The sequence below is a fragment of the Anoplopoma fimbria genome, chromosome 15 (assembly GCF_027596085.1).
Source record: "Anoplopoma fimbria isolate UVic2021 breed Golden Eagle Sablefish chromosome 15, Afim_UVic_2022, whole genome shotgun sequence".
NCBI lineage: Eukaryota > Metazoa > Chordata > Actinopteri > Perciformes > Anoplopomatidae > Anoplopoma > Anoplopoma fimbria.
The window spans coordinates 13,277,339-13,291,210 of record NC_072463.1 but is presented as its reverse complement, the minus strand read 5'-3'; the positions used below and the strand labels follow the sequence as shown (position 1 = coordinate 13,291,210).

Genomic DNA, 13,872 nt, shown 5'->3' with positions numbered 1-13,872 from the left:
TAGGGTTAATGTCTTTCCGCAATTTCCCTATTCAAATACAGAAACATAACACACCAGCCAAATACAGACACCTGTCGTGTCTAAACTCTCGTCAAGATAAGAGATCATACACGAACTATTCATAACTGAGCGATTCAAATTACTGTGGTGTTTTCGTGCCAACTGTGTTTTGAAGATGAGTAAGTAAGACCGTGTGTTTTGGATCAGATGACAGGTGCCATCTGACAATGCAAATGATCATTTCAACGTTCCTACATGGTGCAGTTATATAGGAGCAGTTGTCCGGGAACCAGTCCGTACTCTAAAGAGAGGAACAAATGCGTGCACGCGTTTTCCCCCTGTGTATCCACAATGCTCCTGTTATTACGGTTCTTTGTGAGTATCATGGCTTTATTTTGCCCTTGTTCGGGAGAGAATGGGCCTCTACACCAATACTCTCCTGGGGACATCGTCATTGGAGGACTTTTCCCTATTCATCTACGAACCAATCGCAGCAAACTGCCCGGTCCCCTCTCCTGTGTTGAGTAAGTAGGCTCTTATCAAAATTGGTCTATTTTACTTGACTAAAAGACAAACAAATCATCTCAAAAATGTCATCCTTCCTCTTTCAATTTTTTGCAGCTATGACATCAAAATGTTCCTTCGCTCTCAAGTGATGATATACGCCATCAGAGAAGTAAACCAGCGCACGCCGAGGGTTCTACACAACTTCACCTTAGGATATGACATCTATGACACATGTGGAGACGTCAGCCTCGCCATCAGAGCTACGCTCCAGATGCTGAGAAGCCAGTCAGACCCTCAGAGCTGCCTGGTACCTTCATGCTTTCAAAGTCCTCTACCCGAACCCGAAACCAAGGCAGTGATTGGTGAATATGCTTCTGAAGTGTCAACAGCCGTTGCACGAGTTGTTGCTCTGTCATCCGTTGCCCAGGTTTGTCTTCTCTGTACCTGATGGTGTCATATTAACTACAGTTAAAATTTCTAAAGATTTGGCGTCGTTTGAGGTTAATGATGGGATTATCACAGAATTCTTATAGATCTAAGATTCCATAACATATAATGCAATAGTGGTAATAGATTAAATCCTTTGTCTTTTGATTTAAATGTGTTACTGTTGCAAACAGCATGCAGAACTATTTGTAGATGATGTACTCCTTTTTGTTACAGATTAGCTATTCTTCGACTAGCCAGCTGCTCAGCAGGAAGTTGAAGTTCCCCACTTTTCTGCGAACCATATCCAGTGATGAATTTGAGACATTGGCCATTGTTAAGCTGGTTACCAAGTTTAATTGGAAGACAGTGGCCATTGTAGGCAGTGATGATGAGTACGGGAAGTATGGCAGTGACAACCTTGTGTCCCTTTTCAATGAAATTAAGGATATATGCATCGAATTCATTACCATTCTGCCCGGTGACTTTTCCCTGATCAATTCCACTAACAATACATGCCTGGCTAATCTGATAAGAGATGTCAATGAGTCCTCTGCTGAGGCCGTCATCTTGTTCACCGATGAACCTAATGTTGTCATCATCATGAAAGCAGCTATCAAAGCCAGCCTCAACAGAATGTGGATTGCAAATAGTGCGTGGTCCACCTCTCCGACCGTATCCTCACTGCCAGGCATCGAGATGGCCGGGGAGGTTTATGGGTTAATTTCCAAGAGGAACGAGGTGCCTGGTTTTAAAGACTATGTCATCTCAATGTTCAATTGTTCTGATCAGCTGGAGGAGAACGGAGAAAGGAACTGCTCGCAGACAAACAGCCAAAACTGTCGAGACCCAAGCCGCTTGGTCGATTACATTGATCAGGATATGTCATACAATATCTACTTATCTGTTCAAGTCGTTGTTGAGGGTCTTAGGCACTTGCTGAAGTGTGACAAGCATCGCTGTGAACGTAGCACCAAATTCACAGCCCTGGAGGTACAGTAAAGTCATCTCATCTAGAACTCTGAAAGAAAAGGAGTAAAACAAAAAAGCCAATGACTCCTTTAAACAAAAAAATCATATGTTTTTTGGAAAATTTGTAAATTAAATACATTTTTGGAAGATTTGTAAATGAAATATTTCCTGTTCTATGATTTGTCATTTTCCTATTAACACAGGCAATAATAAGAACATTTCACTCCATGTTTTTCTCCACAGCTTTTTAATGAAATCAAGAAAGTAAACTTCACTGTGAACACTACACATATATCCTTTGACTGCAATGGAGACCCCAGATTAGGATATGATATTATGTATTGGAACATGAGTGGATCCAAACAGGGCCCACACTTAGAAACCCTTGGAGAATACCTTCCGGATAGCGAAATCAAAGTACCGGAGGATCTTGTTAGAAATATGCTCAATGTGACGGTAAAGTCAGAATGTCATCATGTATGTATTTCTCATAAAATAATATAAGTAAATCATTTTTCACTAATTCTGTTTTGTCTCGTCAAAGGTCACGGCTTACAACTGTTCTAAAACATGTAAACCAGGACAGATGTTGAAAAAGCAAAGCACAAATTGCTGCAATCATTGTTTTCCATGTGCAGATGGAGAGTTTTCTGCTGGAAATGGTAAGTGTTTTCTCCCCGGAGGCAATATCCACCACCTCAAATAATACAAAAACTATCTTCTAAGAGGATCCCTAGTATGGATACATAACTGAGGAAATCATCAAAGAAAGGGGAGAATTGGAATGGTTTGATCGCTTCCTGCTGAGTGTACATGCAAAGAATTGTAACAATAGTTTGAGATTGATTTAACATAATTAGTTGCCGGTTTTAAGAATTCCTGATTAAATATTGTTTTTATTTATATTTAACAATTTTTAAGCCTGTTTTGTTAATGAAAAATAGTATTATGTTGTTATCATGGACTCGGACCTGCGTTTTAAGTCAATATACCACATGTGCAGCTGATTCAAAGTGCTGCTGCTAGAGACCTCACTAAGACCAGGTATCACATCAGTCCTGTTCTGGGATCTGTACACTGCTTCCCGTTTGTCAAAGATTTAACATCATAATACTGCAGTTGGTTTATGAAAGAGAGAGCACAAACCTACGGTCACTTTTGAATAATGCAACCGCATTGCTTTAAATGACATCACACTTTTCAGTGGAACCTTATTTTTCCTGATGGATATGCAAAAACATTCAAACATTCCTCGTGCAGTTAAATTTCTGTTTTCTCTCCTATAGGCACGCAGTGTGAACGATGCGATGCAAATAAGTATTCGTCTCCAATGAGGGATACATGTTGGAAGAAAACTGTTGAATTCCTAGATTGGACGGATCCCTTCATTATCATCTTGAATGCCTTGGCAGTCCTCGGTATAATTGTTACCATTGCGTTTTTTATTTTGTTCACCGTCTATCGGGGCACTCCCATTGTGAAGGCTGTTGGAGGCTACTTGTGCTTCCTGGAGCTTTTTTCCTTGCTGTTCTGCTTCTGCCTCACATTTAGTTTTGCCGGAAAACCCACCGATGCTTCCTGCAAGGTCGGCCTGCCTCTCTTCGGCATGGCCTTCTCCCTCTGCATCTCCTGCATTCTGGCCAACCTGCTCCAGATCTTACTGGGCTTCAACTTTGAACTGTACTCAGCGTCCAGGGTGAAGAGGCTCAACCAGCCGGTGGCTGTGGTGACCATCATCTCTGGGATCCAGGTGGCCTTGTGTGTGTCATGGCTGTGCTTTAAACCCCCGCATGCCGATGAAGAGATATTCAGGGAGAGCATCCTGAAGCAGTGTAAGAATGGCTCCCTTGAGTTCTTTATTGCCATGTTATCCTACAACACTTTCTTGGCCCTCATCTGCTTCCTGTTTGCATTCAAAGGCAAACAGTTGCCAGATCTGTATAAAAATGCAAGTTTGATCTCCATCAGCATGCTGCTGTTTTTGATCAGTTGGGTTTTCTTCATCCCCATTCATATCAACTTGATCGGGAAGTACAAGCGTTCCATCGAGAGCACAGCCATCCTCATTTCCAGCTACAGCATCCTCTACTGTCACTTGGCCCCGAAGTGTTACATCATGGTGTTCAGGAAAGAGCTTAATAATCAGAGCGCCATCACTGAGTACATCAGGAAGCACTATGAGCAGAAAGGCGGGGCTGTGGTGACATCATAGTCCCACATGCACATATACGTAAATTATTTGAGGGTAGGGGCTGGGTACCAATTAATATTATAAATCATGTTAAAACATGAGATGTTGTGAAAAATTCAGATAGATTATGATCTTTTAATTTCTTGAATTCAACTAAATCTAAAATCAATTTAACAGAACATGTGACTGGATACAGAACCAAAGATGAAAAACTGTGAGAGAGACACTGAGGTGTGAATGCAAGGTAAACATGTGTTTGGAATATGGTTTCTTTTTACTTTCTACATATATATACACATTTAATGACTTTGTGTGTGTGATTTTTTTTTCCATTGTTTTATCATATGATCTTTCAGATAAGAGTTGTAGATATGAGGTGTAGACACAGTGTTTTGTCATGAAGGGCTGTGTACTGTGAATAAATAAAGTCCTACGAAATACTTCAGAACTGTACCTCCTTTGTTCTTTGAGTTTGTCCATGGAGTGTTCCCTGTATGGATAATTAATCTGCAACAAGATGGGAGATGAACACAAAGAGACAAACACCTCAAGGTACCTATGGGTCAGATCGATACAGCCTGAACTTCCCCTTAAAACAACCATATATATATGTATATAAAATATATGTATATGTATACACATAAACATTTTTATATATATTTTTATATATATATATATATATATATATATATAAAAACGTGTAACAGCTACATAAGGACACATTTGTATCCAATGCTCAAGTCTCCAACTGTAAAAATGAAGTATTAGCCTTAACATAATTATCCCTTAAACTGTGAGGCCAGTTGTTTATTGACGACCTGCTAATACTACAGTTTTGGAAGCAAGTTCAATGAAAGCTTTTATGTAGATGAAGTGACTCTCTGTAACAAAGTTAATTTGGTATCTTTTAGATTAGGGCATGTTTAACATCCAGATGCTCAAACTCTATAAAGGTCAGGATTGACCTGGGGGATCATTTACATTCCAAAACACGTCTGATAATGAGTGCTTTTTGAGTCTAGGGGTCAACTTTAAGGTGAGGATTCTACGCTGGTTTGCATCTTCAGTTATCTTGCTTGTGTCTGAAACACAGTTGTGAGTGGAGAAACAGATAACAGTGAAGGAGAATCAAACCCTATCAAACTACTTCCTGCTGCAAACACTAGATGGAGCTCTTGAAATATTCTGTGACTCAAGTTCTAAGGTCCATATTGCTTAACAAGCAGTAAATGTACGGTTCAGTCATAATTTGTTCCATATGTACAAAACACACAACACTCAAGTTTCGGCTCTGCACCTAATGCTTTATTTATTAAAAAAATACAAAAACTTCAAAAAAGTTTCCATAGGAAAGCGTTAAGAATTTGCAATCCAGTCTCTTTCGTATCCATTTCAAATGTAGGTTTTCACACCGCCTCTTATTCCTGTCATGCACAGACTTCTTGCCTTCTATACGTTACAAAACAAATACAAAATAAAATAAAATAAAATAATATTAAGGTGGAGAAGAGGAGAGGGGCCGTCTGCTTCTTGAGTCCCTGTGTTTTAAGTGTTAATCCTGAAGGTTTATTTCTGTTGTTGGAACCTGTGGTGTCAGGTGACCAGAACAAATATTTGGGGATCACATGGGGAGTTGAAATTTTGTTTTAGTGGTTTTTATTTTTAGAGATGTCTGATTCATTAAAAAGCTGCAGCCATATCAGCGCAGACACACACACACACACACTATATGGAACGTGTGGAATGTGACGCATGCTTTTACTGTGAGTTTCTGTGTGTGCCTGTACATATTCAACTTTTTCTTTAAGTGTGTTTCTTGATGTTAATATCTTGAGGATTAACACTTGAGAGGTTCTGTACAGAAGTGGAGATCATGGAAAAGATAAATATAAACATAGCAGCCATTTTTGAGGAATTAAATCACCCCTCCAACCAACTCTTTGCGAGTTACTAGCTCGGGATGCGACTCCAGATGTTAACAGGGCTTTAAGGTCAGTCAGCACTAGCGACTGCCTTATGGCGGAAGCAATCTTGTTAACGTTTATCTTTATAGTAGTAAAATGATAGCATGAGTGACCCTTCATCTCTTGCTACAGTTTCACGAGTTGTGACGTCTACGGTGACATTCAGTGAAGTAGATTTATTTATTTAGCAAAGCGACGGTTTCACTACCCGTACTGTTTCAGTTAGGAAAAATAGTTCCTTTATTGACTATTGTGGCGCAGCTACGAGCTTGAGTACACAGTTGCCCCATAACACTGCCTGGAACACACAGAGACGCTCAGAGTGTGATTCAGCCTCATTTCATTGAGAGGTGATCCCCGCTTCCATACAGAACACAGAAAGTTGTGCAGCAGCGTGTCCCTCTCGTTCTCCTGTCAAGTAACTGGCCTTGAAAATTCGACATATATTTGCAGAAGAGAAAAATAAAACTTATCACAACAAAAAAAAGAAAAAACAAACAAAATAAAAACAAAAAAACAGACAGAACCCCCTTGAATAACTTATAGCTAGAGGGTGCTAGATCTGGAGAACATTGCTGTGATGTAGAGTAGGTGTTTAAACCACATGGGCCTGGCAGGGCTTAGTGGGCAGCTCCAAGCTGCTCTCTCGGCCGCAGCAGGCTGGTACTTCCAACAGGCAAGACTCCTCCGCGGGAGCTGGCATGCCCTGGGAACAGATCTGCTGCACATGTTGCCTGTAGAAGACAGCGCAGATACAAGTTAGATTGTCTCAAGAAACACTGAAAACCTGAACATTTTCCTCACGATTGATGAAAGTCTGTCATCTCCTTTATTTGTACATTGCCTGCTTCAAAATCTCAATGGAATTATCCTGCCTAGATAAATAAAATAAAAACACTCTAGAAAGTGATCCATTATTAAAATACCACTCCCAGCTCTTGTGACGTCTACTCACCAGGCAGTGCGGGACATGACGTAGTGGATTTCGGGTCTCTGGAATCCGTTGAAGGTGGAGGAGGCGGCCACGGTGTAGGCGCCCATGTTGTCAAAGACCAGCCAGTCACCCACCTGCAGGTCGGGCAAGTAACACTGCTCAACGATGCGGTCGAGGCCGTCACATGTCGGGCCCCAGATACTGCAGGGGTACATGACCTCATCCGGCTTTGGCTTCTATTGGTATTAAGAGAGGGGAGAAGCATGAACGGTCATCCTTTGTTTCACAAACAAAGTGCTACTTCTTCAATCCTTGAATTTCACTTACCTTATGTAGTGTAGGCAAACAGTGAGCGTGGTCATAGAGTATACAGTTGAAGGATCCATACACTCCATCGTTTACGTAGTACATCAGAGTCTTATCATTGGTCCCTTCATCTTCCTCTGAAGAAAGCATTAAATCATTTTTACTACTGAGAAATGTTACAAATGTGCTTTCAGAGTAAACTTGTTTTTTTCCTAATCATAGTAACTCTTCTAAATCAAGACAGTTACCGTCAGAGGTTGACTCGTCGTCCACGATGACTTTCTTGGCAATGATGTTGACAACCAGTGTGTAAGCAGAGGCCACATAAAAGCGCCCTGGTTCAGCGATCACCTTAATACCAGTGTCAGCAGGGAAGTACTTGTCCAGGGCCGGGCTGATTACTGCTGTGATCTAGAGGAAAAAGTGTCCCCGGGTAAATATCATACTATTAAGGATTACCATGAGCTAGTACTACTAATACTGCAGCTCACTGGTCTTGTTTTAAGTCAAAAACAGACAAAAATGTTTAGCCTATTAAGCGGCACAGAAAAAGAAAAAAAAAGAAGCAAGATACCTCTTCGAATTTGAGTTCTGCTTCGTCTGACCCAGGGAAACCTCCTCCGATGTCCAACAGGTCCATGTTGAAGCCCAGCTCGTCCTGGAGGGCACAAAAATCAGAGTCTCAGTTCACTTTGCTGCATGAAAACCCACATTAAAAAAAATCTGTTGTATATGCATTTCTGTCACAACTCACCCCCATGTCAAAGACACAGCGGGCATCGGCAATAGCCTGGCGGTAGGTCGCGGGATCGGTGCAACCACTGCCCACATGGAAGCTGACGCCGATCACATCCAGCCCCAGCTCCTTAGCCCGCTCTAGAAGTCCCCGGCAAGCTTTGAGTGTGGCCCCAAACTTCACACTGAGGCGACACACTGCCTTCGAGTCATCTGTGGCAATACGCAGCACCAGTCTAGGCACAGAGAAGGAACAAGAGTTAGTTGGGGGAAATAAAGGAGATAACAGGGCAGATGAATGACAAATAAACGAAGGTCTTCATAATATGGTAAAAATGTCTCACTTGGCATTCTCATGACAGCGGGCCACTTTCATGAGTTCCACCTCACTATCAAAGGTCATCATCCGGACCCCATGGGCAGACGCATATTTGATCTGAGAAAGTTGCTTGCAGGGGTTGGCATAGATGATTCTGTTTGGATCCACTCCCAGAGACTGAACCATCTGAATCTCCATCTAGATTTGGGGGGGGACGACAATGCCAACAGTCATTTAAAAACACAAGCTGCCAGTGCAATTTCAGCTAATTGTCACAACAGCTTTTGTGTGGCTTTATTCTGAGAACATTTGGTGTTACAGGAAGCTTCCAACACGCACCTTGCTTGCACAGTCAAAGCCTGCTCCCAGGGACGCCAGGGTCATGACCACGGCCCGGCTGTCATTGCACTTGACGGCATAGAAAGGAGTGACGTGGGGCAGGGCCCTCGCCCAGCGCAGGTGTTTCTTTAGCACATCTCCAAGGTCACAGACGTAGAATGCGTCCCTGTCATCCTGTGGGGAAAATACAGGTACACGTGCGTTTAATGAAACATTCTCCATCATAGAACTACATGATAGACTGCAAACAATAAACACCATGTGTGTAAGCTGAACACAGGTGTAGGATTTCAGGCGCATTTTGTTGACATTCATCACCTAAACCAGCGGCACTTTTCTGTGTATCCACTAAACAATGCCGGCACAGTACGCTCACCGTCATGGATGACTCGTTGATCTTCTGCTCGACGATATCCCGGGCAGAGAAGCCCTCTTCCAAGTAAGTGAAGTCAAACTCGGTGGGAGTGGCAGTGTTCATGGTCACAAGAAGTCCTCTTGATTAGTCACCAGTAAACTGAGAGAGAGAGAGAGAGAGAGAGGAGAGGAGAGAGAGAGAGAGAGAGAGAGAGAGGGCAGGGGACACATGTAGATTACACTCAGCTTCGAGGAACACAGCGTCTTTTGTGTCCTTCATTACTATTTTTAATCCCAACTCATGGGAACGTCTGAGACCAGTGCAAGTGGGAGTTATTCTCAAAACACGGCACTTGACTGACTTGAGAATTTTGTCTCAGTGTTATCTGCCAAGATGACAATGCAGTATTGAAATCAAGATGAGACACCAGAGGGGGGGGGACACTTACTTGGATAGGAAAGAGATGGAATTTAGTGTTGCAGTTTAATCAGGTGCAGAGAAGCCAAGGCGGCTCACCAGTGAAGTTAAATCCCTTCAGATACGACTCAAGGCCCGGGCCTGCTGAGTAGGCAGTGTGCGTCTTCCTAGACTGATGATTCTGTGAACAAGAGCATTTGAAGGCATTTTAACAAACAAGACTGCATATCCTGATGGGGGCTATAACTATTTACAGATTCACCTACAATATGAATGTATAATGTATCTGAACTACTGGATTATTATTTTTTTAAGCTACCAATGAATAGTTAATGATTATTCTATTTTAAACATTGTAATTAACAGAAAAAAAAAAAAAAAAAAAAAAACCACTTCAAGGATGCTCTCCATTTTATAACGTGAGTCACGACTAACGGTACGAGACACCATCTGCACTGAGAGGACCAAGCGCTTAAGCCCCGCCCAGTGCCGCTTTCACCCAATCACAAACAAGAGCCGCCTTTCACACCAAAAGAGTGGCACGAGAACCAACCAATCAGCGACCGGCATGAGCTCTACGTCATCATGCCGGTTCCGCTTAGAGCTCTGCGTGCCATGAGGCGATTTAGCATGTGAAGTTACCGTGGTTTAGAAGAGCTTACACAGACAATTAACATATATAAATATATATAATATAAATATATATATATATATGTATAATAAACGTAGCACACTGCAGCGTGCTGACGTCACGGGCTGAGATGAGGCGGTAGATCGCGTTAGCTCAGCGGCAGCGCGGCCACGTTAGCGCGGCAGAGCGGCCGCCTCCACACACATCTCATGACGGCACCACGGTACCACCACACACCACACACAACACACAACACACGGCGAGGAGAACCTTCACGTACCTTAAAAAGCATTTACAAAGAGTGTGTCCATTAGACCAGAACGCTGGGATAAAAAGAAATAGGCCGGAGGAGGAGTCGCTTCCGTGGAGGCTGAGACTGGAGTGCGAGCCGGCGGAAGGAGCGCGGCGGTATTTATAGAGGGCTCGTTGCTAGGGCAACGCAGCCAGCTGAAACCGGCCTCCCCTCCACGTATGAACCGGTTTAGGCTCGTCACCTCGTCCACATGGTGGAGGACACACACACACACACACACACACACACACACACACACACACACACACACACACACAGACAGACAGACAGACAGAGACACACACACACACACACACACACACACACACACACACACAGCCCCTTTGTGTGTGAAGACAAGGCCCATAATGAACCAGTCTAGTCCACATACTGATATACTTCTCATTAAACACCTTGGGTTGGCTGGGTTTTTTTTGCCAGGTTTTCTTACTTCACTGAGAAAAAACATAAATGTAGATTTGTGCTTTTGAAAAAGCCCATTTTGATGTTCATTTTAGTCGTTTTCCTGACGATGGTCCTCAGTGCATCAGTATGGTGCTGCTACTCCAGAGCCCTCAAATCCCCGTGCCCCAGACACGTCCCCCGCTCCCGCACAGTCTAATCGGTCCAAAGGTTGCGTTCATAGACATTTGGTCCACAAGCAGACATTACCAAATGGAGGAAAATTAAGAATCTGGTTAGCCTGACCCCGGACTACATGTGGAAATGTTGCACAAGCATGGGTTCCAGGGCACTAACGGCAAACCTTCAGGGCTTCTCGAGGACAGCATATCTGCGGGCTCAGCTTAATATCTTTTCCAGGTCTCGAGGCCACAATCTAGATGGCAATCGATTCTTTGCACGGCGGGGTTTCCATTCAAACATTCTGCAGGGCGGGTGGGTGAAGTCATGTTTTCCGAGCAGTTTAATTGTCAGAAAAGTAAAAAGCGCAGCCCTTTTTCTGCACTGGTCAGAGAAGTTGAAGTGAGGTGAAGCGGCAAAGTTGTGTGATGACATAATCTGCAATCATTTTCACACATCGCAGTTCTCCCCTTTTAGTCCCCTGCCCCGAGCCGGAACTTGGTTCTAGCAGGCCTCATGTGCTATGCAGACCCTATGCCGGTCACTCAGGAAGTGGGCCCCGTTCTTGGGCTAATTCATTTTCAACAGATGTTTATCAGGCTTGTTTCAGAAATCACAAGATCCCCCCCCCCCAGTTAAATTGTTTCTCTGGACTGCAGTCACTTCCCTTGTTTGACTGTTTTTGTCTCACTTCCACCAAAATGTCTGCGTTTCTACCCTTCTCTTCCCCTTGTAATGTCTGCGTCTCGCTCTGTATGGACCTTCTGTTATCGCTACTGTGCACCATTGTAACCCCCCCCCACGTCTCCAAGGCCTCGCAAAAGACAAGGATGAGGATTGTTATTGGCCACCCACAAGATACAGTGCAGTGTTACGGGCCTTGGTGACCGCGCGGGTCACGTGTATGGCTGCATCTTGCTTTGTCTTGCCCTCCACTTCTTTGTTAGCTCACAGTCAGTTTGTACCGCCTCATCCCCTTATGTCCCTGTATCATCCAGATTAGTCTGGTCTCTCTCTGTGGAAAAAAAAAAAAAAGGTAGAAAAATGTGTTAAAAGACTGGATGCCATTTTGTTTACACAACTTAAAATAACCCGTTCACACCTAGAGCATAGGCATGTGCATTGGAATATACTTATTAAAGTTTGCTTCACGTGTTCAGAAGAGGTTAACACTCAAAATCCATGAAGGCTTGACCTCGATATAGCTGAGCGCTTTCTGCTGGTCCAGAAAGCTGCTTATTACACCTGAGGTCTTAGTGTTCCCCTGCGTGGCTCCAGGCCTGTCCAAGCAGGCGGTACCTGTGTTGTTTCTTTACTCTTCTGACTGCGGTTAGTGTGACTTTATTTGGGAGAGCCCCCTACAGCGTGTTGACACACAGATAATGAACCTAGAGCTCCGATGACGCCACGGACTCCGCCCAATCTGTGTAGAGTTATAACCGTTGCACCACAAAGCCGCTGAACCAAGACCAGCCGGCCACAGACAGGAAGTGCATTGTTTTAAAAAGCAAACCAATCCAACTTTCCTGCACTTTATCAATGGATTCAAATAATATGGCACCAACATACCTCATGTTAAAAACACAAAAAGCCTTAAAGACGTTTTAAGTTATGAAATGACTATAATATATAATAGAGTGCTGCAGGAAATTAGTCAGCATTCCCTCGTTTCAAAGTCATTGTTTAAGGGATTTTAAAGTTTTGTTCTAAGACATAAAGTACATCAGTAAATACCACCACTAGGCAAGTGGCTAAATGAGGCTACAAAACGCCATCAGCTACAACAGTTTTACAGTCATGTGGTGGACTCGCGTGTAGTTTGTTTACAGCATGTTAGCTTTTTACTTCTGCATATTGCCTTCAAGCTTCATAAATCATAGAAGTGGAGTTCATTTGAGAAGATTATATTGTTGGCTTGTACGTGAAGTCATGCTGTAGTGTCTGGCATGGTACCACAATACCTTAAAAAAAAAGAAGTAAATTGAAGGTTTGGTCTTGTGGGTCTGTGCTGACTGACTGGGCTCATCCACAGTCAGGTCATTCACAGGCTGATGTTTCTGTACTCCGGCCGTCTCTACGTCTCGTCTTGGTAATCTATTTTTACATGCATGTCCTCACTCTCTGGACCACACACACACACAGAAATTGCATTTTTTCCAAAAGGCACTGTTTGCACTTTACCCTTTTACTGGACAATAATTAATGGTTCACCACCAGCAATAAAGGAAACACTCCTGCCTTCCTTTTGTCTTTTTTTGAACAGCGGTCAATGTCAATTACAGTATCAATTTCAATGCTTAAATGTCAGTGTACAGTAGCACACGTTTAAAAGAAGAAAAAAAACATATTTCTTTTAAAAGTTCATGTCCCCAGTGGCGCTTGTAACCAGTTAACCACACAGGGCAAGACTGGGACCAGCTTTTTCTTTAAAGCTAGTGAAACGGAAGTCAGAGCGTCTTTAGCGTCTGTCACGGTTTCAGATGTTTGACGACGCGTCCCGCGCTCCCTCAGGGGCATTTACAATAAATAATCACAATAAAATAAGTGAGGGAGCCCGGGGAGCTGAAGGCTTAACGGGGGTCCGGGGTGCCGTTCATCTGCATGTGCTGCCGGGCTAAAAATGGGCTTAGTTTATCTTTCATCTCTCCCTCGTCTTCCTAACAGGTGTGTGTGTGTGTGTGTGTGTGTGTGTGTGTGCGTGGAGCAAACACTCCTCTTTATTTCCATATAGCGCTAAAATCTAAGCTTGTTCACTTTTTAGCAGCCCAAGCAAAGGCGAAGGATTTGATTTAAATCCGTCTTGTAACTGCACACCATTCATCATATAAATTTACAGCGTTCAATTGTGGTGATAATTAAACCGCATGATGTTCAATTAGTAAACTCAAGCTTGATCTAGGAT

At 43.1% G+C, this 13,872-nt stretch overlaps 1 protein-coding gene across 1 annotated transcript; it reads right to left on the bottom strand.

Annotated features, from left to right (window-relative positions):
- Window positions 1–5,379: 5,379 nt before the first annotated feature.
- odc1 (ornithine decarboxylase 1) lies at window positions 5,380–10,498 on the bottom strand. The gene is made up of 11 exons (XM_054613589.1): window positions 10,377–10,498; window positions 9,497–9,646; window positions 9,070–9,207; window positions 8,694–8,867; window positions 8,380–8,552; window positions 8,055–8,271; window positions 7,875–7,958; window positions 7,549–7,711; window positions 7,322–7,437; window positions 7,016–7,230; window positions 5,380–6,794 (listed from the first exon to the last, which is right to left on the bottom strand). The coding sequence occupies exons 3-11, from the start codon at window positions 9,169–9,171 to the stop codon at window positions 6,656–6,658; spliced, it is 1,383 nt and encodes a 460-aa protein (XP_054469564.1). The 5' UTR covers window positions 9,172–9,207; window positions 9,497–9,646; window positions 10,377–10,498; the 3' UTR covers window positions 5,380–6,655.
- Window positions 10,499–13,872: the final 3,374 nt, after the last annotated feature.